General features: G+C 32.1%; 1 protein-coding gene and 1 pseudogene across 1 annotated transcript; both read left to right on the top strand.

Annotated features, from left to right (window-relative positions):
* Positions 1–9,823: 9,823 nt before the first annotated feature.
* Positions 9,824–15,526, top strand: LOC134265728 (melatonin receptor type 1A-like). Its single transcript, XM_062747950.1, has 3 exons — positions 9,824–10,082; positions 12,774–13,450; positions 15,494–15,526. The coding sequence occupies exons 1-3, from the start codon at positions 9,824–9,826 to the stop codon at positions 15,524–15,526; spliced, it is 969 nt and encodes a 322-aa protein (XP_062603934.1).
* A 2,078-nt stretch (positions 15,527–17,604) lies between these two features.
* LOC134265727 (melatonin receptor type 1C-like) lies at positions 17,605–20,946 on the top strand (annotated as a pseudogene).
* Positions 20,947–27,693: the final 6,747 nt, after the last annotated feature.

The following is a 27,693-nucleotide window of genomic DNA, read 5'->3' as shown; positions in this document are numbered from 1 at the left end:
CTTCCCGTAAACAACTAAAGGGGGGTAACTTTTGGAATTTTCTGTCCAAAAACCACTCTAACGATTTTGTCCAAAATGTGCATACACACAGCAGATATAGTCATGTACTAAATATACAAAATAGCGAAAATTAAATGACAGGAATATTTTGGGGTAGGTGTGTTGCACATCCTTAAGAACCACAGTGTGTTAGGAAAGATGAAACTTATAGGGAAGCATCCTGGCCAGTGGGGTAGTGTAGATTCATATCTGTTCAAATCATGACCCCCAGGGCTGGGGCGGGGCCACGATCGATAATCAAAGTTTATACTTGTGTGGGAAAAAAATACTGAACTGATTTCTGCTTTTTTCCTAGCCACAGTGCCTAGGTGAACGATATGGCCCATGAGCCTCTTATGTTTAATATTCCATGGAAGAATTGTCTTTGAAGTGTGATTATAGTCAGAATTATGTCGTCTTCAACATTTACAATATCTCTTATCAAAACTTATCTTTTTCAGAGCAATCCAGTCAGAATACAGAGTTTTGTCTGAGTCAGTCATCCTAAGGAACTGCATGTGACTACTGGAGACGACCCACATACTATCGAGAAAAGCTAAACAGGAGTATGAAACTATCTGATGGTAAATTCGCGCCCTTACGCTTCACCCTGAATACATCATTAGATGAGGTACAGCAGTCTATAAAAGACTATGTGAGACAGAAAGCCATTGAAGTTATTCAGTGTGCCTTTGAATGCATTGCACCTTGCAAGAAAATGCTTTAATGCACTTGTTATATAAAAAATATTACATGCTGGAGGAAAAAAGATAGAAACTGATGCATTTACAGAAGCCTTAATAAAAGCATACGATCAGGATCATCAGGCTGATGGGCATCAGAGTCAAGTACAGATTCTATCATTTTTTGTGAACAACTTTTCAAAAACTGAACTTTGTAAAATGTCGCATGGTTTAACAAAGTACGAAATAGATTGTGCAAGAAAATATGCATCAACTAATATTGTCCTGGCTACTTTTTTCATCCTTTGTTAAAACAAAACAGTGGAGCTACAGTCTCCTCAGAGACTACTGGTCTATCCACATGTACAGAAGTATTTTTACCAAAATGTTCAGTCACTGTACATACATTTTTGAAGTGAAAATATTGATTTTTTAAATAGTAGCCTAATATAGTTTATGAAAGTATGAAACAAAGGGAAATAACTCTGTCGCAAAAAATCACAATTTTTTGGAAAAATTCCTCAATTTCAAAATCGCACAGTGTCACCAATAATCAAAACCCGAATAATTGCCTGTAGGAAATTATTATTAAGTTCACAATCTTTATCTTAAAACAAAATAATTTAAAATCTAAGTGTCCAAACCCAGTTTTAAAACATGTCCAATATCGACCCTTTTCCCACATTTTTCAGTCTCTTTTATATCAAGAGTTATTCCCCCTGTGTTTAAATATAGCATTGATTTTTAAGACAAAAAAAATTTGTGCAAAATGAAATAAATAATATATATTTTCTTTTGTTCTTACTTTTGATCACTCAATATTTTAATGAAAAGAAGAGAATGGTGAATGAAAATAGCAATTTTTATAAAATTGTGAATACAAAATGATGATAAAGATGGTGGCTTATGGGGTACCCCCTTGGTGGGCCCCAATATTGAAAATTTTCAGAAATTTTTTTTATTGTGATTATATGCTATATTGTTGGAGTCTTTTGGGAAAATTTCATTAATGTGAGTGACACTTCATGTATGGCCCCCTGCCTGGTTTTCTCATAGACCCACAGTTAAGAAAAACGATTGTGCTGCCGCGATGGTATTTTTTAAATATTGAACGTTAAACTGTCATAAATTCAAATTCTGGCCCCTCTTGGCCCTTTATGTAAGGGACCAGCCCTTTTTTTCTTCAAATCATCTGAAAGATCTCATGCTTTTTAACACTTTTTGTTCAACAAGTGTTCAGAGATTGTTTTTCATTTTCGAGTTATTAGCAAAAGAAATGTTTAGGGGCCAACCCTTCAACTCCCTAATGGGGACGTTTAGCGAAAAATGAAAGGTTTCATATTGTTCAGAAAATGATTTTGAACATCTTTTGTTCAATATTACTTCTCAAAATATTTCTCACTTTCGATATATGAAATGTCAAAGATTTAGCATTCTGGCCCCTTGTGGCCCCTAATTATGTACCATACGACATAAAAATCATAATCTATAGTTGTAAATGGTTGAGATAAACATCTTTGCTTCAGTAATGTATTACAAAATATTAAGTGCTAAAGAGTTATCGATTGAAGACTTTTGGCCCCTCTTGGCCCCTAATTTGAGTGCCCAGCCCCTTTTTCTTGATTTCATCTTGAAGCTTTTAGGGTTTTGAACACTTTTTGTTCAACAACTATTCAGAGATTCTCTTTTGTTTTCGAGTTATTTGCAAAAGAAATATTAAGGGGCCAACCCTTCAACTCCCTAATGGGGACGTTTAGCGAAAAATGAAAGGTTGCATATTGTTCAGAACATTATTTTGAACATCTTTTGTTCAATATTACTTGTCAAAATATTTCTCACTTTAGAGATCTAAAGCATCAACGATTTAGCATTCTGGCCCCTTGTAGCCCCTAATTATGTAATATACGACATAAAAATCATAATATACAGTTGTAGATTGTTGAGATAAACATTTTTGCTTCAGTAATGTATAGCAAAATATTGACTGTTAAAGAGTTATCGAAAAAAGACTTTTAGCCCCTCTTGGCCCCTAATTTGAGTGTCCAGCCCCTTTTTCTGGATTTCATCTTAAAGCTCTTAGGATTTTGAGCACTTTTTGTTCAACAACTATTCAGAGATTCTTTTTCGTTTTCGAGTTATTTGCAAAAGAAATATTTAGGGGCCAACCCTTCAACTCCCTAATGGGGACGTTTAGCGAAAAATGAAAGGTTGCATATTGTTCAGAACATGATTTTGAACATCTTTTGTTCAATACTACTTATCAAAATATTTCTCACTCTCGAGATATAAAGTGTCAAGGATTTGGAATTAAGGCCCCTTGTGGCCCCTAATTATGTACCATACGACATGAAAATTATATATATAGCTGTAGATTGTTGAGATAAACATTTTTGCTTCAGTATTATATTACAAAATATTGACTGATAAAGAGTTATCGATTAAAGACTTTTGGCCCCTTTCTGCCCCTAATGTGATGAGTCAGCGTTTTTTTCTTGATATCATTTGAAAGATCTCGTTGTTCTGCACAAATGATGTTCAGTATGTTCTTACAAAATATTTATACTTTAACAGATATGATGCGAAATGTCTCCAAAAATCACTCGTGATTCGTGTCCTAAATTTTGACCCCTACCGAGCTTCCATACTAGGTACTTCCGGAAACTATCCAAACTCCCAGTAACATGGGGACATGTCCTCTATCATCACTGAAAATTTCAGCGCTCTAGCTCAAACCGTTTTCGAGAAAATGAACGGACAAGGAAGTCCTCTGAATTTTGATAAAAGGGCGATAACTCTAGACCGGAAGTGATTTTCACAAAATCCTTCAGCCGGTATAAACTTCAGATTATCCTGCAACATCCCTGAAAATTTGAAGCAAATCCATCCAACCATCTCTGAGAAATCTTCTGCACAAAATTTGTGCAGAAAAAAAGAATAATAATAATAATAATAATAATAACTAGATGAGATCTCGTTGCGAGCAACGAGTGGGTCTTCCGTCCAATTATTGATGAGATGAGATAAGACTTTGATTGAGATTTCCATTCTTTAATAATGATTAAGGTTTGAAAGAAGAACGTTTTGCCTCCATAATCTGTAAAAAGACATTGAACATTACAAACTTAAAAAATCGACCCCTCTTGGCCCCTAATTTTTAGTGCCCAGCCCCTTTTTCTTGATGTCATCTTAAAGCTCTTAAAATTTTGAACACTTTTTGTTCAACAACTATTCAGAGATTCTTTTTCATTTTCGAGTTATTTGCAAAAGAAATATTTAGGGGCCAACCCTTCAACTCCCTAATGGGGACGTTTAGCGAAAAATGAAAGGTTGCATATTGTTCAGAACATGCTTTTGAACATCTTTTGTTCAATATTACATATCAAAATATTTCTCACTTTCGAGATATAAAGCGTCAAAGATTTAGCGTTCTGGCCCCCTTGTGGCCCCTAATTATGTACCATACGACATGAAAATCATAATATATAGTTGTAGATGCATGAGATAAACATCTTTGCTTGAGTAATGTATTACAAATTATTTACTCATAAAGAGTAATCCAATGAAGACTTTTGGCCCCTCTTGGCCCCTAATTTGAGCGCCCAGCCCCTTTTTCTTGATGTCATTTTAAAGCTCTTAGGATTTTGAACACTTTTTGTTCAACAACTATACAGAGATTCTTGTTCGTTTTTGAGTTATTTGCAAAAGAAATATTTAGGGGCCAACCCTTCAACTCCCTAATGGGGACGTTTAGCGAAAAATGAAAGGTTGCATATTGTTAAGAACATTATTTTGAACATCTTTTGTTCCATACCACTTATCAAAATATTTCTCACTTTCGAGATAAAAAGCGTCAAAGATTTAGCGTTCTGGCCCCTTGTGGCCCCTAATTATGTACCATACGACATGAAGATCATAATAAATAGCTGTATGTTGTTGAGGTAAACATTTTTGCTTCAGTAATGTATAACAAACTATTGATTGTTAAAGAGTTATCGATTAAAGACTTTTGCCCCTTTTTCGCCCTTAAAGTAATGAGTCAGCACTTTTTTAATGGAATCATATGAAAGATTTTGTCATTCTGCACAAATATTGTTCAGTATGTTCTTACAAAATATTTATACTTTAAAAGATATGATGCAAAATGTCTCCAAAAATCACTCCTGATTCGTGTCCTAAATTTTGACCCCTACCGAGCTTCCATACTAGGTACTTCCGGAAACTATCCAAACTCCCAGTAACATGGGGACATGTCCTCTATCATCACTGAAAATTTCAGCGCTCTAGCTCAAGTCGTTTCTGAGATCAATGACGGACAAGAAGGTCCGCTGAATTTTAATAAAAGGGCGATAACTCTAGACCGGAAGTGATTTTCAAAAAATCCTTAAAATGGTATAAACTTCAGATGATCCTGCATCAACCCTGAAAATTTGAAGCAAATCCATCGAGCCATCTCTGAGAAATCTTCTGCACAAAATTTGTGCAGAGAAAAAGAATAATAATAAAATTGAAAAAGAAACATAAGAATAATAGAAGGGTCTTCCGCTGAAGACGGAAGACCCTAATAATAATAAGAAAAGTGAAAAAGAAACATAAGAATAATAGAAGGGTCTTCCGCTGAAGACGGAAGACCCTAATAATAAAAGTGAAAAAGAAACCTAAGAATAACAAGAAGGTCTTCCGCTGAAGACGGAAGACCTTAATAATAATAAAAGTGAAAAAGAAACCTAAGAATAACAAGAAGGTCTTCCGCTGAAGACGGAAGACCTTAACTAGAAACGATCTCGTTGCGAGCAACGGGTAGGTCTTCCGTCCGAATTTTCGAATAGACGAGATATTTTCACTATGATCTTTGTTAAGACATGATGATATCAAGACTTCCCTAATTTGATTTAATTTGTTTGATTTATATATCATCAAACAGCTATAGATGAAAGTCTGTTGGCCCCTCTAGGCCCTTCATTTGAAGGGTCAGTCCCCTTTTCTTCATATCAAATGATGAGGCTCTGGGTTTTAAAGCCTTTTTGTTCAAACAACTTTTCAGAATTTTTTCGAGTTGTACAGAATAGAAATATTTAGGGGTCAGCCCTTCAAGTCCTTAATGGGGCCTTTTTTCGAAAATTAAATGGTTGTTTATTTTTTAGAATACGATTCTATTCATCATTTATTCAATGTTGCTTATCAAAATATATCTCCCTTTGGAGATATAAAGAATCAAAGATTTATCATTTTGGCCCTTTATGGCCCCTAACTACCTAACAATGATCACAATTTTACAATATATTGTTGCAGATCGTAAAAATAAACATTTTTGCTTCAGTAATTTATAACAAAATATTGTTCATTAAAGAGTTATCAATAAAAGACTTTTGGCCCTTCTGAGACCCTATTTGAGGAATCAGCTCCTCCTTCTTGGTATAATATAAAAGCTCTTAAAATTCTGCACAACTTCTCTTCAATATGTTTTAACAAATTATGAACAGGTAGGACGATATGAAACAAAAGGTGTCAAATTTTGTGAGATGTTTCCGAGACATTTTTTGGCCCTACCCAGCTCCGGTACATTTTGCGCTATAAAAACTTGAACACCCATATGCAATTTAGCAAACCTTCCTTTACCTTCACTGATAATCTTGACTCAATATCTTTTGTCGTTTAGGAGGAGTTATCTGGACAAGCCGACCCTCTTAAAATCAGAAAATCGTCCATATCTCACGACCGGAAGTGACGTCGTACTTATAAAAAATTTCCAATAAGGTTCAGATCAATATCTATCAGATCTGAGAGTTTCGTGAAAATCGACCGAGCCGTTTCCGAGAACTCGCGTGCACAAAAATCGGTAAGAAAAAAAATAATAGGGAAAAAGAAACCGAACGAAAATAAATAAGGTCTTCCGTTGGAGACGGAAGACCTTAATAAGAAACAGAGTAAAAACAATATGTTCCCCAACTTCGTTTGGGGAACATAAAAAGGAAAACTGAGACATAAAAATTGAGATTTGCATTTAGAAAGATAATTTTAAAGAAAAAGTAAATAAAGACAAGATTTTTTTGCAGAAACTTCAGATTTTTTGAAATGAAAATTCGTTTTTAAAAAGAATCTTTATTTTAAAGAAGAGAACAATATTCAATGACAATTCATTGAAGAGAAAATATATGTATAGGACTGAACTTTAGCATTACCTTCTGAAAATTGGTTTTTCTAATTAAAGATTATATATCATCCCTAAAATGATTGAACTGACAGCTTGATGAAATTGTTTGAGGTAAGAATTATGAATTTAATAAATAAAAAAAAATCAATGTTCAAAATCGGATATCTTGATTAATAAAATCAAACACAGAGTTGATTTCTCTGCATGTGTTGGTAAAGAAAAAAAAGAAATTGTACTGACTGCAGAACAATTTAAAAGGAACTCAACTTAAAACGTTACCAAAGAAATCAAACGTGCGGCCGCAGAATATTGTGAAATATGGACATTAGTACTTTTCTAATTTATCTTGTTCAGTATGATCATGTTTTCTGACACCAAGAATGTTATTCTGATGCTCCTGAAACGTTATGCAATTTCAATATGTTAAAAGCCAGCATAAAGCATCTACTAATCTTAGGACCAGTCATATTTGCTCACAATCATTCTTGATTTTGCTTGAAGAATAATGAATTCCAAATAATATTTTTTGTGAATTTAAATAAGAAATAGTTACAATCTTTATAACAATTAAATCATGAAATGGAAAACTTTTCGATGAAATATATTCACCTTGCAGATTTATTGCCAATTATGTTTTCTTGTAAATTGTGTGGGGGTAACGACGTACACTTTTCAGTAAGTATTTAAAAATGATGCATATTAAAAACTGACAAAAAAGCAAGATTTACAAGCATTTCTATCTATCGAGCTTACAATGCAACACGATCTCTTCAAATCAAAACTGGATTTTAAACCTGTAGTGAGTTACGAGGGGCGTTCAATAAATAATGTCATTGGGGCTCGGAAAGAAACAAAAAACGCTTTTCTATGACTTAGTCTTAATGATTTAACTAAAATATTCTCTTTCAACTAAAACGCATATCCGTAACATTTTCATTCAATTTCTAATTGTTTTTCGAACACATTTTTGAGTATGACCCTCCGTATACTGGAAAATAGCAGATCCTATGATTTGCTGTACTTGTTTTTTTTTTCTTTCTGATAGATGCTTTTCTAAGTTTAGGAAATGAAACTAGTCAAAGGTTGAAAGATCTGGCAAATTTTGTTGGTGTGACAAAACATTTACTTTCTGTTTATCCCCAAAACTCCTTTACTCTTAATGGCCTGTGGGTTTGGCCGCCGTCATGAAGACATTTAATGTAGTGTATTCCTCATTCCGTTTCCTTCCTCTCATAAACCTTTCAATTTTTTTGCAAAAAAATTGTTTTCCAGACTCCTCCAGATATTTGAACTTCCTCCCCGAATATGAATTTGAAGAACAAGACCGCTAATATTTCAGAAAATTGCATATAAAACTGTTTTATGCTCCTGCAATTCTTTGCTCTTCTTAGGCCTTTGCAGTTTTGTCAAGTGCATCTTATTGTACATTTGTTTTGAGGGATTAAAGCAAAATGGATTCAAGTTTCATTATCTGTTAGAATTTCACACAAACGTGGATAAGTACAATTTTTGATTTTTTAAAAGAATTGTTTCGATATTCCAACACGCTGTCGTTTTCACTAATTTTTCAAAATATAGTGTGACCTTTGAGTATTAAACTTTTTTACTATAAAATGTTTATTTAAAACAGTATGAACTATCCCCAAAATGATTTTTATCAATTTTGCTATGTATCTTAAAGTCAATAAAATATAATAAGTGATAATTTGTTGAAATTTCGCAAATTTACATCCGTTGTTGTAAGTCATTGTTGCCAAGGTCGGTACCCATTTTTGATGCCCATTATATAATTTTTGTTTATTGAAATCTACATGTTCACCTGTCTATAAAACAGGCATTGGTTGCTGTAACTTTCACATATTTAAGTTAATATATTTTTGGAATATTAACAAGTTTTACAGCTGCTTTAATGAAGCGTTTAATTTTACTCTAGTTTACTGATTCTTGACCATTCACTTTTAATGCAGTGTCTCGAATAGCCCTTGTTTTCCAGCTTCCCACGATGAAATAATGCGATGAAAAGTGGTCACACAAACTCTTAATTAATTCATTAAAGATTCAATAATGAGAGAAAGTCAAGCTTTATGTCATATTACTACTATGTTGTATGCCATCGAGCTAATGACATTATTTATTGAACGTCCCTCGTATCATGAAAATAGGCCAAAACTAGTCTTTGGAAGAGAAGTCTTTAAAAGGAGGTTATGGAGATAACGAACTGTATTCAATATCAAAGTCCATAAAACAATACAAAATAGGTGCAGAGCAAACATGGACCTCCAAAACATCAGAGGTGGGATCAGGTGTCATGGAGGAACTGATCATTTTTATAGTTATTACAATAAAATTTTACAACTGAAATAATCTTATTGAATATGATTAAACTTTGCATGTACTTAATGCTACCATCACGGAAAATATTGACAAGTATACTTTTACTTATAGGATTTCTAAGGATTTTTGTTTCGTGGTGAAGCCAACTTAGCTGCATAATCACTGATAATGACTATCGGAATAGAAATGTCATTATGATGTAGTTAAGGATGCGAAAAGTGAGATTCAGTGTAAGTTTCCATTTCCTTAACATTTCGTGACAGCATCAGTAAAATGATACTAATCGAATGTCCTTCTTTTGTGATGACAGGCTTAATTACTATACATCACAGAATCAAAATCAATTATTTTGTAGTACAAATACGCAGCCCTAATATGACACAAGGTAGAAAAAGAGGATACAGGAGATGATGAGATTTTCTCATCAAAATAAAAGGAATTAAATTTTATAAAAATCGAATTACTCTATTAAGCAGATTAAGGTATCAAAGATCAATAATTTCTTCACCCTGTGTACTGTCTGAGATATAAAGAAGAAAAAACCTAATTTATTTCTCTCAGATAAAGATAGACTTCTTCTAATTCATCAAATAAATCCTCGTCCTACCTCAAGACAATGAACTACACAAACATCTCTCTTGCAGAAACTGGAATACTTGGTCGATTCCAGTTTGTAACAGAATCCCCTTTCCTTGGAATCTTTCTCCTCGTAGTTTTAATCCTGGCTACCTTTCTTGGTACTTGTGGGAATGTGCTAATTATAGTATCACTATGCACCACCATCAAGATGAAATCGTTGGACTATATTTTCATCGGAAACCTGGCTATTTCTGATTTATATGTTACGCTTATTGCAAACCCTATGAATATTGTTGGTAAGTAAAACGGCAAGGTAAGACGTAAACAGAATGAAAATTGTTTGATGAATTTGATTTACTACAGTATTCAATATAATGCAAACACGCAGAAGAAAATTGTGAAATTGTGTGCCAATACTAAATATTTAATAATAGAAAACGGGATTGTTTTAAGATGAGTAATTCTTTGAAATGACAGTTTTCATTTTAAAAAGCATTAAAAAATAAGGTAAGTACGAACGAGGGGTTATTAAAAAGGCCGTGGACTGAGGCTATAAAATTAGTACTATGTAGTCTGTGCTTTCAAAATTTATAAGGAAGATAAAATAACTTAAAAATAAAGATATTTTGAAAATTGTAGCTTGATGCGTTTATTATTTGCCAAATTTTTATAAAATAAAAACGACATTATATGATCACCCATTTCATAACGTCCGACAACGTCATTGTTTTTCAATGTCCGCTTCTTCTACCTCATACACTTATCTTGATGAAATTCCCTAGAGCTGAGTAAGGACTTAAACCCGTCTTGTTTATATGACTTTACAATGTCATGAAAAGCGGCCTTCAATACATACATGTATAATATTGCAAATTGATTTATACCTTGGGAGAGGTCCTCGCTTGTTTATTCCATTATATTTTGCTTTCTGGAGTTCAATATCAACAACACATATTCAACGTCATTTTTGACGTGATTAATTTTTCACACCTTGACTACAAATCGACATAAACTGTGCATCCCCTTTCTCTCTGAATTTAATTTGGCATTAAAAATCAAGTACTCTAGATGCATACTATTTCTCCGTAATCAGTTTAAACATTTCCTAGGTCTACGAGGGTTGTCCCAAAATTCCGTAGACAAGCGTTGTTTTGTAGGAACCCTACGTCATACATGAATGAAACTTCGTATATAGATTAAACAAACACTATCTAATAAATTTATGGACAAATATGGGGTAACTACACAAATTATTCCAATTTAAAAGACACCTTTCATTGTCTGGTGTAGGAAGGCGGCGCAATACCCAAAAGTTGCAATTAAAATTTGATATATTATATTTAAAATCCTACGGAAAAGTAATTACTACCCTATATTTTTTTTAATGGAAATAAAAATTCTTAATATTGTTTTATTAACTATATTTCCTCAAATTTTGGTGTGTATGCTTTGATAAATATGAATTTTATAACGTTTTGTATACATGGGGTTAAAATCCGAATTCTTGAAAAATGGCGGCTGCGTTGGCCCAGGCGGCGCACTGGACTATGATCAAGTGTTTTGATCCTGAATTCACTCTTACAGAAATGTAGCAGTCATAAATGTTTGGTAGACTAGGAAACTTTTTCTCCTCCTTAGTATTTAAAAAGACTAAAACGGTTTCTCTATGTATATGTCAATAACAGTAATTAAAATAAAAGACAGGGCTAAGAAATGGGCAAGAGTTCCATTTTGCAAATCCATTGGAGAAAATAAACGAAAAGCCCAAAGAAATATAGCGTTTTCAAATTATTATTATTTCATACCTGTTCATGCATATACTTTGTTTACATATTTTAATGTTTGATCATATCATAGTAATTAAGATATTTTACAATTATAACTATAACCGTTTCGTTTAATTTAAGAATTTGATTCTGGTAATTGAAATATTTTCTCAAAAAATTTGAAGCATTGACATTTGTATTTTTTGACGTTGCAGATTGCTCCGGGTGCTAGAGAACTATATCACTTTAAATTTTGTAACTGGAAAAGTTTTGAAGTTAACATGATAAAACTTCGTAATTTATCTGCAAAGAACACGCTTTGTCCACCCTGAAAATTTTATAAAGATACATTGATTTCTTTAAAAGATATGAGCTCAGTCTACGAAATTTTGGGACAACCCTCGTATATAATTTTTTTCAGAGGCAAAACTTTACAGAATGTTGAAAATGAAACCCGTCCACCTTTTTGGCGTCATTTTGTCAAGGCTTAATTTGTTTGGTCACTCCATGCTAAATTTTCTACAAATTTTCAAAAAACTTCCAGAATTAGGCACGAAAATATTCCATATTTTATGGAACAATAGTATCCTAACACATACCTTAATTAACGAGATTTTTGGATGCCAAATTTTCATATCTTAAGAGTTTTTCTCAGTTACACTTCGGTCGAGAAAACGTCGTGTTCGAGGTTGCGCCTAGATATATCATTGCTTACAAGAATATCACTAATTTATTAAAATGATTGAATTTATAATTCATGGTTAATTATATAGATAGAAAAGATGATGATAACTAGATCTTTTAAAATTCATGGATATACCTATGGCGGTCCACGCACTATTTGACCCCCTCGTACATGAGACGTTTTCATTCATGTTCTAGTAAATAAAATCTGTAGAACACTAACCCTTCTCCCGAATACATGATAATTGATAAAAATTTGCTTCCATAAACAAAAACTGTTTCAGGAACTGTCGAGGGAAAATTTGACTTTGTTATCACAATAAACTAAGACCGAAAATAAATCATGCTTTGATTTATTATACGGATCTTAACTTTGTTTCTCACTTGCAAAGCAATTTCTTTACCTTTGGGAAACGAGGATAAATGACAATGCGTCTCGTGTTGAATGTAATTTTAAATTCCATACTCATTTTAGTTCAAATCACAGTTCTCTTCCTATATAGTTGTAGGAGTATATGTTTTTTTACTGTTTATTAGGTAAATTAGAAGGGGAGAAGTTCTTCCTTGCCAATCCAGGACTGTGTCAAGTGATCGCCTATCTCTGCACCATTTCGTGCATCAATTCCCTAGGCTCAATAACTCTCATGAGCTTTAGTCGCTTTATTTTCATCTGCCATAACAAATACTACGATACTATATTCAGAAAAAGCACTTCTATCATCATGTGTGTCGGTCTTTACCTAACCGGTCTTCTGATGGTTCTTCTGAATTTGGCGGGAATTGGTGATCACTCTTATGATCGAAAGAGCCTTGAATGCATTTGGGACAGGATGGCTACCTACTACTACACAGTAGCACTCTCTATTGTTCTTGTATGGATCCCCGTAGTGCTAAATGCGTTATTCTACTTCAGTATCTATTATAAAGTTCACAAGAATGCCAACCAAATTATGGATCTGACGTCATCGAAGCTAGAGCGCAAGTCGGTCAGCCTAGCACGCACTTTGTTTCTGATTTATGCCATTTTTGCGACATGTTGGGTACCGTACGCAATCATTATTGTAGCTGACAAGGAAAATTCATTTCCCCATGAAGCACATTTGATTATTACGACGTTTGCTCACTTGCATCCATCCATTAATGGGCTGGTTTACTACAAGACGAATAAAAAATTCCAGGATGCATTTAATTTACTGTTGAAATTGGACAGATGTTCTAAAATCATTAAAAGAAATGGAATGGACGTTCAAACAGATTCAACTTGAAAAATTAATGCATTGAATTATAAGTTTATTCCATTAAGACGTAGTAGAGTTTTCAAAATTATTCCCTACATTTGTATTTATCATTGAAATTCAATCTCTAGAATTGTACGCGCATGCATTAAGGATTAGAAAATTTATTATCTTTCAGTTAAATTGTGTATTAAAAGCTTCTATTTCTGTAAAGAATGAATTTGTCAAATGTATATTAAAAAGCAGTCAATATAGTGGTATATTGAATACTCATAACATTGAAATAATAGCCTTCGTTAATTCATTCTTATATTACAATTTACGTAAAACTTACATATAGACTATGTAAGCCTGTATACCAGAATAATCAATAGACTCTGGTAAGTAATAAAGAAAGATTCCAAATTTGTTTATAAATGTTGAAGCTATTTAAGCGGCCTTTTATTATCGATGACGATTAGAGAAAAATATTCATTTTGAAAGAGTAAATAAAAGTAAATGACAAATTTCTAGTTTGTCTAATCCTTTTATCTGCTGTTTTGTAATATTTTATGACAGTCTTTTTTTTATTGTATATTCAATTATTTTTTATGAAAAACATCAGAGGTGAGATCAGGTACCATGAAGAAAGCATCCCCTGCCGACCGGTCACATCCACGGTGTGCCCATTGTGATGATGGGGAAAAAAGGAATATTTCTAGACAATTCAGTGCGGAAGTAATGGCCTAACAATTACATGTGCAATATGAAAAACATCCATTAGCTTTTGGCTTATTGATAGATTGTGTTTGCTGACAAAACAATTATTGCATCGACGATACAACTTGCGAAATGATGGCTTAAAATGAAACTATTTATCTAGAATCATGTCCTATTTGTCAATAACTTGCTTAATTAGTTTTGGAAATTAATCGTACGAAGCGCAGTCTCTTTTGTGACGAATCAACTGAGAGACATAAACCATATGTGATTGTTATTAGGGTATATTGCTACATACATAAGGAAAGTTGACGATTGAAAAGTTGAAGTCATCACGTTTATCATAATTTTTTCAAAAATTACTTTTATTTTAAGCTCACTTAACATTTTTTAATAAGTCTTCTAAAGATATAATTATTCTATATTTTGTCCCATTATTTATTTGGATGAATGATATTTGAGGGAAAACTTCGAAGATGAGATTTATTATTTAGACACAATTTCGGTGCAAAGGGTCATATTTTTAAAAAGATGCATATTGACTAACATTTTTATTAAGCTCAATCGCCCTTAGTGTCGAGCATAGGACAAAATTTGCAGCTCTCTGGTGGCAAGTGGTGATGTCTTCATATGAGTGTAACATTCTCGAGAGGGACGTTAAACAACATATAAACAAACAGAAAGAAAAAACGATTGCGGTCAACCACTTTGATATGCGAATTCATTCAAAAATTACTTTGGCAATTTTTCTTCTATTTTTTTACAAAAAAAAATATGCAAAACATTTCAATGGCCAAATAAAATATATAATCATTGTGCTCATACTTTCTCGACTCTCTTCTTGATTACTGCATCAAGAATGTAAAAACTATAGAGTGCATCATTAGTTGTAACGGTAAAGAGAAAATATATCATGTTGACGTTGTACACTGAATTAAGGAAAGACAAGAACAATTAGTAGAAGATTGAATAAAAAATATTATAAACTTGCAGATCAAGTTACCTTTCATGTACGAGGGTTAATCCAAAAGTTCGTGGAATTTCTTTCTAAAATTTTATCGTGATTTGATGACAGCAAACAGCAGGTATATTAATAATATAGAGTCATAATGCAACAATATTGGAAAATTTCTCCACTTTCCAATTAACAATAAGGTCACACGAGCTTTCTGAAAATGAATAGTTGTGAAACCCGGGGGAGACTTCGACGTAACGTCAATTAGATATGTCACGTCATGTTACAGAAGCATCTCGCCCTAATGTGCAATTTGAATACGTAATTCTACAAATGCTGCCCTTTTCTCCATGTGAAATAATATAACAACTGTAAAAATAATAACAACTATAAAAATTTAGCCATACATTGTGATATTTGCAAAAAGTTCGAAATTTTTTTCTATTAAAAATTTTGAGTTCATCTAAAAGAATATATTTGATTAAAATGTCTTGGATTGATTTCAATTTTATTTCCTCCCCTTAATAACACAGGTGTGATGAATAAATAAGTGATAATTTAAGGCATCTCCAATTATTACAAAATCCCATTTCTTTACTTCGTAATCCCTACGGCTTAGAGAGCGTCTCAATAGTATTTCGTGCAATCACTAAGAAATATGTTTTCAGAGTAATTCAAGTGTCCTTGGGGATCTCATTAAGCTTTCTCTTTCTCTTTTTCTTGGCGGAATAAGTTCAGATTGTTCAGTTTATTGTTCAGACCTTTTGGATTTTGCTGTTATTGTCAATAAAATGTTTTCAGGAAGATTTTATTTTCATTTGTTCTTTCTTAGAAAGTAAATTACATTATGTTTTTTTCATTACATAAGGAAATTTAAATCACTGATAAAATATTATCTTTATTTCTATAGACTTGAAAATAGATAATGCATGTTTGCAAGCTTTATCCCGTGACCTTAAAATTAATTTTAAAAAAAACAAATTAAGACATAAATAAAAACTGAGATATGCATGAAGAAAGATATTTTAAAGAATAAGTAACTCTATAAATTAAGATTTTATTTTCAGAAACTAACTCCGATCTTTTAAAATAAATATTCGTTTCAAAAAGAGAATTGTAATATTGCGGCACTGGTATATTCAATTACGACTCATTGAAGAAAAAGTAGCTTAATATGATTGAACTTAAATATTTCCTTCTGAAAATTGATTTTCTAATTAAAAATTATATATAATATCAAGTGATTGAAACTGACAGCATGATGAAATACTTTCAGGTAAGAAGTTTTAATTTAATAATCAATGTTCACAATAGGATATCTTGTATAATAAAATAAAATGTAGAAATTATTGGACGAAATTGCAATTGTCTTTGAGAAGAAAACTTCGAAGACGTTACCTAAGTAATCAAACTCTGATACCATTCTAAGCATGTAATTTTGAACTCAATTCAACATTATGCTATTTCAAAATGTTACAAGCAAGCCAGCTCAAAAAATATGCTTATCTCAATCCCAGTCATATTTTCTTACAATCATTCTTAATTTTAAATAAGAATTTGATAAGAAATAGTTACATTCTTTGTTACAGTTAATTAATGAAATGGAAACCTTTTCAATGAAATATATTCGCAATGCTTTCTAGAAGAAAATGGTTTGGATGTAACGATTTACACTTTTTATATTGAAAAATGATGTCATAAAATTTGACCGAAAAGTAAGAATTCAAAAGTATTATTTTTTAATCCTATTTCTTGCTTACAATGCAACACGATCCCATCCAATCAAAAACTTATGTTAAACTTGTAGTATCTCAAGGTTTAATACATATCCCAAAAATAGTCTTTGGAAAAAATCATTGTTTAAAAAGAACTTATCATTTTTGTAGTTATTACAATAAAATTTTATTACTGAAATAATCTTATTGGATATAAAGGATTCTGTTTAATGCCATTGTCACTGAAAATATTATATATTTTTACTCTTAGGATTTCTAGGGACTTATATATGGGTGTGTGTTTGAGGCTTCTCTAGCTGCATAATCACTGATAATGACTATCGGAATAGAAACGTCATTCTAAAGCAGTTAAGGATGTGAAAAGTGAGATTCATCGTAAGTTTTTATTTCTCTGATGTTTCGTGACAGCATTAGTAAATGATACTTATCGAATGTCCTTCTTTTGTGATGACAGGCTTGATTATTATACATCACAGAGTCAAAATCAATTAATGTTTAGTCTTACGATTGTACGACCTTAATATGACTAGGTATCTAAAGAGGTTACATGAGATGATGAGATTTTCCCATCAGAATAAAAGAATTAAATTTTCATAAAATCGAATTACTCTATTAAGCAGATTAAGGTACAAAAGATCAATAATTTGTTTACCATGAATACTGTCAGAGATATATAGAAGAAAAAACTAATTTCTTTCTTTCAGATAAAGATCAACCTCTTCTACATTCATCAAATAAAGACAATGAACTACACATACATCTCTCTTGCAGAAACTGGAATACTTGGTCGATTCCAGTTTGTAACAGAATCCCCTTTCCTTGGAATATTTCTCCTCGTAGTTTTAATCCTGGCTACTTTCCTTGGTACTTGTGGGAAAGGGGCTAATTATAGTATCACTTTGCACCACCATCAAGATGAAATCGTTGGACTACATTTTCATCGGAAACCTAGCTATTTCTGATTTATATGTTACGCTAATTGCAAACCCTATGAATATTGTTGGTAAGTAAAAAGGCAAGGTAAGACGTAAACAGAATGAAAATTATTTGATGAATTTGATATATTTATTTATAACGCATACATGTCGAAGAAAGCTTTGAAATTGTGTTTAGTAAATATCTTATAAGCGAAAATGGGATTGTTTTAAGATGAGTTATTCTTTCAAATGGTAGTTTTCATTTTAAAAAGCATTTGAAAATAAGGTAAGAACGTACGAGGGGTTATCAAAAAGTTCGTGGACTTAGGCTATAAAATTTGTACTAGGTAGTCTGTGCTTTCAAAATTTATAAGGAAGATAAAACAACTAAAAATAAGGATATGTTGAATATTTTAGCTTGATGGGTTAATTATTTGCCAAATCATTATAAAATAAAAACATTTTATGATCACCAATTTCATAACGTCCGACAACGTCATTGTTTTTCAATGTCCGCTTCTACCTCATACACTTATCTTGATGAAAATGCAAATGTCTATCGACCCGGAGCAGCATCGCTACGTCATTTAACGTCACGTCAGCCGAAGAGGGTTTCGCAAGTAAAATGATCGGGAAGCGTTTAATACTTTTCCTTCTTTGTAATTACATATAACAGTAAAAAAAAAAGCAGTCTCTTTTCTTAAACTATTCCTTAAACATGTATGCTATTGCTACCCGTATTTCATGATCCTGATCATTTGTGGGAAAACATGACTTAAAATCATGCAGTGCCGATTTGTGCAACGCGGGTCAACGATATTAATAGAGTAATGATATTAATACCGTACATAATAACTGATGGTCGTCCGGAGCTTTTGATTTTACTCTGGTTGAATTAATTGTAAAAAAAAATGTATACCAATAAAATAACAAACCCTAACACATTATTTTTTCTCGTTGTTATTGTTTTAGCAGGTCGTTGCGTCTGGAAAAGAGTTCTACATTGCGCTACACAAAATTTTAGGTATGTTCGCTTCTCCGCCCTTGACGTCAAAATCCATTTTTTTTTCGTTCTTAGCAGATTTCTCTACCGCGCTTAATGTTTTTATGATCTCCGTATTCCTGATCAAAATTCTCACAAAGTTGCACAACATGAATTTGAATTAAAGCTGAAAATTGTACACATAAACAGAATTATTTTCGCTCTTATTATAGGTTCAAGAAGAATTAGAATGTTGTTGTTACATATTTTCAATATCTGATTTCGAGACTGCTCCGGGTGCCCCTACTGATGACGCATTTATATATACCATTGTACAGAAAATATTTAATATTTGTAAAATATGTTTTGCTTTTATTAATTCTTAGTGTATGTCAAACGTATATGCAAATTTTCACCGAAAGACTTTCATTAGAAAGGAAAATATACACAATGTCTCAATAATTTTCGAACAGCCCTCATATTCAACGTCATTTTTTGACGTGATTAATTTTTCACACCTTGACTACAAACCGACATAAACTGTGCATCCCTTTTCTCTCTGAATTTAATTTGGCATTCAAAAAACAAGTACTCTGGATGCATATTATTTCTCCGTAATCAGTTTAAACATTTCCTAGGTGTACATGTATATAATTTTTTCAGGGGCAGAACTTTATAGAATGTTGAACCCCCCCCCCTTTTGACGTCATTTTGTCAAGGCTTTATTTGTGTTGTCTCTCCATATCAAATTTTTCTATAATTTTTCATAGAACTTCAAAAATTGGGTTTTAAAATATTCCATATTTTATGGAACAATAGTATCGTAACACATGCCTTGATAAACGGGATTTTTAAAAGCCAAGTTTTTTTTTCAGTTACACCTAGGTCGAGAGAACATCGTGTTCGAGGTTGCGCCTACTGGATATACCATTGCTTACAAAAACATCACTAATCTATCAAAATGATTAAATTTATGATTTATTGTTTATAATACAGATAAAAAGATGATGATAACTAGATCTGTTAAAATTCATGGATATACTTTTGGCGGTTTTAATTTTATGGCCCTTTTCCACGAACCATTTGACCCCCTCGTACATGAGACGTTTTCATTCATGTTCTAGTAAATAAAATCTGTAGAACACCAACCCTTCTCCCGATTACACGATGATTGATAAAAAATTTGCTTCCATAACAAAACCGGTTTCAAGAACTGTCGAGGGGAAATTTGACTTTTTTATTACAATAAACTAATACCGAAAATGAATCATGACTTTGATTTATTATACTGATCTTAGTTTATTTCTTACTTCAAAAGCAATTTCTTTGCCTTTGGGAAATGAGGATTAATGACAATGCGTCTCGTGTTGAATGTAATTTTAAATCCCATAATCATTTTAGTTCAAATCACAATGCTCTTCCTAATTGTAGAAGTATATTTTTTTTTACTGTTTATTAGGTAAATTAGAAGGCGAGAAGTTCTTCCTTGCCAATCCAGGACTGTGTCAAGTGATCGCCTATCTCTGCACCATTTCGTGCATCAGTTCCCTAGGTTCAATAACTTTCATGAGCTTTAGTCGCTTTATTTTCATCTGCCATAACAAATACTACGATTCTATATTCAGAAAAAGCACTTCTATCGCCATGTGTGTCGGTCTTTACCTAACCGGTCTTCTGATGGTTCTTCTGAATTTGGCGGGAATTGGTGATCACTCTTATGATCGAAAGAGCCTTGAATGCATTTGGGACAGGATGGCTACCTACTACTACACAGTAGCACTCTCTATTGTTCTTGTATGGATCCCCGTAGTGCTAAATGCGTTGTTCTACTTCAGTATCTATTATAAAGTTCACAAGAATGCCAACCAAATTATGGATCTGACGTCATCGAAACTGGAGCGGAAGTCGGTCAGCCTAGCACGCACTTTGTTTCTGATTTATGCCATTTAGCGACATGTTGGATACCGTACGCAATCATTATTGTAGCTGACAAAGAAAATTCATTTTCCCATGAAGCACATTTGATTATTACGACGTTTGCTCACTTGCATCCATCTATTAATGGGCTGGTTTACTACAAGACGAATAAAAAATTCCAGGATGCATTTAATTTGCTGTTGAAATTGGACAGGTGTTCTAAAATCGTTAAAAGAAACGGAATGGATGTTCAAACAGATTCAACGTGAAAAACGAATGCACTGAATTATAAGTTTATTCCATTAAGACTTACAGTGTTTCATAGCTATTCCATGTATGTATTCATGATTGAATTTCAACTCTAGATTTGTACGCACATAGATTTAGGATTAGGCCTAACAATTACATTAGCGTTTGGCTTATTGATAGATTGTGTTTGCTGACAAAAAAGTATTGCATCGACGATACAACTTGCGAAATGATGACTTAAAATGAAACTATTTATCTAGTATCATCTCTTATTTGTCAATAACTTGCTTAATTCGTTTTGGAAATTAATCGTACGATTGATTGATTGAGTGTATATTGTTTAACGTCCCTGTCGAGAATTTTTCACTCATATGAGACGCCACCACTTGCCGGTGGAGAGCTGCATATTTTGTCCTATACTCGGCACTCAGGGCATTGAGCAGGGAAGGATCTTTTTTGTGCCAGCACCTACTGCGACACGGGACCTCGGTTTATACGGTATCATCCGAAGGACCGGTCTTCACGTCCCACAGTGGAATTCGAACCCGCGACGTAAGGATTGACTCCTTACGTCGCGACTCTAGAGCAGACGCTGTAACCACTGCGCCACGTTAATCGTAGGAAGCGCAGGCTCTTTTGTAATGAATCAACTGAGAGACATAAACCGTATGTGCTTGTTATTAGGGTATATTGCTACATACGTAAGGACAGTTGACGTTTGAAAAGTTGAAGTCATCACGTTTATCATAATTTTTGCAAAAATTACTTTTATTTTAAGCTCACTTGACATTTTTTACTAACTCTTCTTAAGATGTAATGATACTTTACTTTGTCCCATTATTTATTTGGATGAATGATATTTGAGGGAAAACTTCGAAGAAGAGATTTATTATTAAGAAACAATTTCGGTGCAAAGAGTCATTTAAGATACCTATTAGCTAATATTTTTTTTATTTAGCTACCGGAATGTGTGTATTCTTAACGCGAATTCTTATAAAATTAAATATCAGGATTCAACCTCGATCGTTAGTGCTGATTATAGTTCTTGAATGTTTCGAATAATATAATAATAATGATAATAATAATAACAAAACACGCATCTTTTTATTTACCCGTGATCATATTCTAAAAAGATCAAGTAATGTGAATTACTCTAAAAATAGAACTACAATTAACTTTCGGTTCATATACCTCGCAAATATCAATATCAATGAATATGGTGAAAGTAAAATATATAATAAAAAAAAAAAACGCCGACCTAATTTGTTCTTTAAAAAAACTAAGCTTGGTCAATTACACCGATTTTATAAAATTAAAATTGTTGTTTAAAAACTTGTCCCATTTGGAAATTTTCGATGATTTAAAAATAGACTGGGGATTTCTGCATATCTATACACGCATCAGTTGTTTAAAACATATAAATCAGGAAAAAAGAATTCATTTTAAAATAATTGATAAAAGCTTATAATAATCAGAATAATTAGACATTGTACATGATTAATTGTTTTATTGTTGCACATTTTGGTGTATTATCGATTCCTATCGGTAAAAGACATTAAAACAACTTGGGGAAAAAAAAATAAAGTCCCCGTTTCTAAATTTAGAATTTTTAGAAACAGCTGATAACAAGACACTGAAGATTCGGACTTAACAGACCTCCCTTTCAAGCTATATATACAAAAAAGATGCATTTACAAAGTGTGACGGAGATTGTGGTTTGTATATTGTATATATTGCCATAAATGTACTGGTAAGGATTCATTTCACTTTTTACAGTAGTTTATAGTTAGTTAGATACTACGACGCAATTAACCTTGAAACCGATAGTGCATTTTTTTTTCATGAATAGGTGTATTAATATTTTTGAATTTTTACTACACTATTATACATTTTCTATGAAATTCCTATTTTTGTATCACTAGCATCCGATTTTTTAAGTTTATCTCTTAATATTGAAAAAAAATGCAATATACATTTTTGGTAGTTGATAGATTTTGTTTTAAGAAGAATAACGTAAATGGCCTGCGTTTGGGTATCGATTGCATAGAGACAATTTTACAGGAAGCAAAATGATGTGCAAGATATTCTCTCTATCTCTCTCTCTCTCTCTCTCTCTCTCTCTCTCTCTCTCTCTCTCTCTCTCTCTCTCTCTTAATTTTCGTATTTCAAAAAAAAAATTGATATATCTATCTGACAGAATAGCGTCCCTACAGCCTCTTCGGAATCCTTGATTCGGCGGAAAAGAAAGGAGTTCAGAGAAAAGAAATCAAATTTATGTAAATGCAATGTCGAACAAGGTAAAGAAATTAAATTGTAAATATGACTTTTTTGATTTTATACTGCTATAATTATTATTAGAGGTGGGATCAGGTACACATGTACCAGGGAAGAGTAAACATCGTTTGTCCTACGGTTGTTTCAAATTTTAATCCTTCGCCAAGGTTAAGTAGGAATTCTCGAAGAGGATATCACGTATAACATATTCTTATGATTATCAAACCCCAATAAAGCATAGCAGTAACATAATTCTGCATTTTACAATTTATGGAGATTCACGCCCAAACAGTGCAATAATCTCAAATCTCTTACGGTGCAAAAGTAGGGAAACAATACCTTCTGAAATCGCTGAATGCAAAGATTAATATGAGTAAGCATCCCTATGCAGAAGAGAAACAATATTGTAAAATTGTTTCTCCATGGCAATTTTCATCTTCATCTTTTATTCAAATTGATCCATAACTTTCCTAAATTGAGTTGACGATTCCTGATGACCCGTCTGAAAGGTACTTAAACAAAGTATCAAAGACACTACTCTTAATAATCACCTTTTTTGCCATTCTTATAATCAAGTTCCTTTCATTTCTTAAGAATGTAATTGTAAAGCCGAGCAACAAAAATAAATACCATTCTACATGCAAATAAGCAATTAATGTGACCCCTCGTAACAAGGAGGTCTTAAAAAGATATCCTAAATTATCGAAGCAGATCAAATATATTGTAATTATTTGTATCAGTCATATATAACATGGTTTCGTTTAAGAAAAGAAAATACTTTAAGTCCATTGTTATTGATAAAAACACATTTTCAGATAATCATTCATTATTAAATATTTTCTCTCTTATTAAGAATAAGGTTACAGCTTTTTTATATTACCGATTGTTTCTGATTTTGCAGTTGGAGACATTTGGATTCCACCAAAGGTGCAAATAAGCAACGTGGTAAGCTTCATTTTCAAAAGAATATTCAGAGAGAAAAAAAAATCATTTCCATACGAACAACTTGAATTATGCCATATATCTTTGATATGATTTGGCTGTGCTTCGTAGATTCGAAGAATATTTCATAAAATCGAAAAGAACACTCAAATTCGTATTACAAAGATATTTTACATGAAGAAAATACTTTTTCTTCAAGTTTTCAATGAATTTTACTCTTAAAAATGTTTGTAATTTATTTTCGTTATATTCAGGGGACTCAAACGCACGAAAATGAAGACGATGAGAGAATTGCTTCCATTGGTTTTGAAGAAAATACTTTTGGTTTGGATTCAGGTTGTATATATATAAATTATATATAAATACAGATGCCATGCTTTTAGAGAATACTAATAACTAGGCATTTTAGTGAAATATTTTAATACATTTGCATTAGAAATTAGACCAATATATATATAATATAGTTTATGAAAGCTTAAAATTCTTTCTGATTTTGTCTGACTTTTAAGATGTCTATTTCTTCACTCGAACAACTTGTCCAACTTCAAACATATTTCGCAATAAAGCTTAATGCAGTGAAAAGTTTTTTTCATTTTTTAAAAAAAAACTTTTTAAAGGCTTTTGGAATTTTGATGTTTCGACAAATCCAGTACAAAGGCCAAAAGAGACATTTGTAAGTACTTTTATTTTAAACAAAGTATTGAAAATATCTGAAACATTTACAATTTAATATTTATAAAGATAACGTTGATCGTTGGGGCTTCAGAACTATACTTACATTTATACAAATAAAAGAAAAAATTATACCAGTTGATAATAATATTATGGAAATCAATATTTAAAATTACAATTAAACTGATAAAAAAAAAATAAATTTGATTATAAAAACTAATGCATCATATTTTACGTTATTTTTTGGATGATTGTGGAAACCAGGATGAATGTGCTGCAATAGCGAAGGGTAAGTCTTGTTTGTATAAATGTTTGTCGATTTTCATACAATGAAGGAGAGATGAAGCAGGAAGCCTATTTAGGACCTATCAAAAATATTTTTGAATTCGTTATAAAGTTTTGTTGAATTTGTTATAACGAATTTAATTTGTTATAACAGATTTATTGAATTCATTATAACGAATTTAATATGTGATAACAGATTTGTTGAATTCGTTATAACGAACTTAATCTGTTATTACAGATTTGTTGAATTCGTTAAAACCAATTTAAGAATTTATTAAACAAATTTATCTGTTATAACGAATTTTAAAATTCGTTCTCACGGATTTACATGTGTACACAATCTGATATAACAATTTCTTTCGAATTTGTGATAACGATTTGCAAAATTCGAGAGAACAAATTAAGCTATTTCAAGTTTCATTGTTAGACAATCATTATAGTATTGTGTGATTTGTGAAAACTAATTATTGAAATTTGTTATAAAAATTTTTAGCAATTTGTTTTCACAAATTACAATCTGTTAAAACGATTTTCTAACACAGAAACTTGAAATAGTATAATTTGTTCTCTCTATTTTGCAATTCGTTATCACAAATTCGAAAGAAATTGTTATAACAAATTGTATAAATCCGTGAGAAGGAAATTGAAATGTCATTTTTTAAAATTCGTTTTAATAGATTAAATTCGTTAAAACAAATTTTTGAATTGGTTATAACGAATTCAACAAATCAAACAGATTAAATTCGTAATAATGAATTCAATAAATCTGTTATAACAAATTAAATTCGTTATAACAAATTAAATAAATCTGTTATAACAAATTAAATTAATTATAACGAATTTCAAAAATCGTTCTAACGAATTCAAAAATATTTTTTGATAGGTCCTAAATGTAAATGGGCTTCTGTAGAAGCACTATTCTCTTGCAAACAATAAATAATTTACAAAGAAAGAATCATTATATGGATTGAGTAAATCAAAGTATTCATCTTCCTTCAAGAAAATCAAATTTTGGAGACCTGAGAAGGACTGTTTTCTTGTTTTAAATTTACATTTATATATGAAGGGTCCCAGTTCTGATTAGTGATAATATTATCGCAGAACTTGTAAGCAAAGATGACACAACAAATTAAAAGTTTAAAGTTTACTTGTGGCAAATTTTTGGCCGCGGTGGAAATAAGTACATTAATTATAATTGAAACAACATACAACTGCAAGGGGATGCCAGTTAGCAAGAGCAAGCCCCAAGCATACAACATATTGTAACGGTCCAGAGATTTGACAGATTAGTTTTATACAGAGTTATTATTGAACCTGATTATTGTTGACATTGTAGGAGAGTTAAGATGAATTTGTACATGTGTTATAATTATTTGAAATTGCAGAAATATATACTGATTTATGCTTTACTTGTAGTTGATAGGTGATTATTGACAAGTCTAGTAAGTGATTTACATGCCATTGAGTTGAAATAGTTTGTGCACATGTTTTGAGTTACGTAGAAATTAGTCCGAAAAATCTGACGTTTTCCTGGCTTTTTAACGATTTTTATATTTTACATGCCAGGAAAACTTGTAAAATATCAAAATCTTAAAAAAGCCAGGAAAACGTCAGATTTTTCGGACTACGTAGAAATCAGCTAATCATAGCTGTCGTAAAGTTGTGGTATTATCTTGGCTTACTTCATGTGTCAGGGACTTTAATTGCTCTTCTGCAGTAGATAAATCATAGATTTATGGATGGAATCATGTTTTTTTAAGTTTAGCTTGTTTTCAGTTAATTATCGGCAGTTTATTGTCCTGTTGTAAACTAGTAGATTTGTTCCTTTACGAACTTGGCGGTCGTAAATTGTGTAGGTCGAGCCCGATCGTAAATTTAGGATTTTTGGAGTTAATTGTGTTATTTGTTGATTTAAATGTAGATTTATTTACTTATTCTAATTGAAGAATGTATTTAGAGATTACTTTCATTCAGAAAAGTTGTCTTGTATGTAGTTATTAGATTTTTCTATAGACTTTGCCGCTTACGGGAAATGTCACGAGAGATTCTCCAACATTTTCCACCATGTCCAACAGTTTCCAACATTTACGTCGCATTGTTGTGTAAAAGGGAGAGATTCAAGGAATTTTTGCTCTTCTGCTAGATTGGTTTCTTTAGAGAGGACGTGTTTTAGGGGTAAGGAGTTAGTATGGGTTGGGTGTTTTTAAATTAGATTTAATAATGACTTATTAGTTTTATTTTAAGAAGAGCCAGGGTTATTTTAATGACATTTTAGGAACTCTTGGAATATTTGTGGAATTTTATAGGAAGTTTTGGTCAATTTTAGTGAATTTTAACTGAGAAATTGGACTTGGTTGAAATTTGCTGGTTGTTTGAATTTTTACAAGAAGGATATGGAGATAACGAACAGTATTCAATCTCAAAGTCCATAAAACAATACAAAATAAGAGCAGAGCAAACACGGACCCCCGAAACATCAGAGGTGGGATCAGGTGCCATGGAGGAGTGAGCATCCCCTGCCGACCGGTCACACCCGCCGTGTGCTCCTTGTCATTAATCAGGAAATAACGGAAAAAATCCGTTGTCAATTCAGT

This window comes from Saccostrea cucullata, unplaced genomic scaffold (genome assembly GCF_032062105.1).
Source record: "Saccostrea cucullata isolate Sc308-1 unplaced genomic scaffold, CSIRO_AGI_Scuc_v1 ctg1232, whole genome shotgun sequence".
NCBI lineage: Eukaryota > Metazoa > Mollusca > Bivalvia > Ostreida > Ostreidae > Saccostrea > Saccostrea cuccullata.
The sequence above is the reverse complement of the archived record's forward strand: the minus strand, read 5'-3'. Positions and strand labels throughout refer to the sequence as shown.

Bases quoted from the DNA above. Each gene is read 5' to 3' on its own strand.
- LOC134265728 (XM_062747950.1), top strand. From the start codon at position 9,824: ATGAACTACACAAACATCTCTCTTGCAGAAACTGGAATACTTGGTCGA. The intron at 10,083-12,773 runs GTAAGTAAAACG...ACTGTTTATTAG, and splicing joins AAACCCTATGAATATTGTTG to GTAAATTAGAAGGGGAGAAG. The intron at 13,451-15,493 runs TCTAAAATCATT...AATAATATAACA, and splicing joins TGTTGAAATTGGACAGATGT to ACTGTAAAAATAATAACAAC.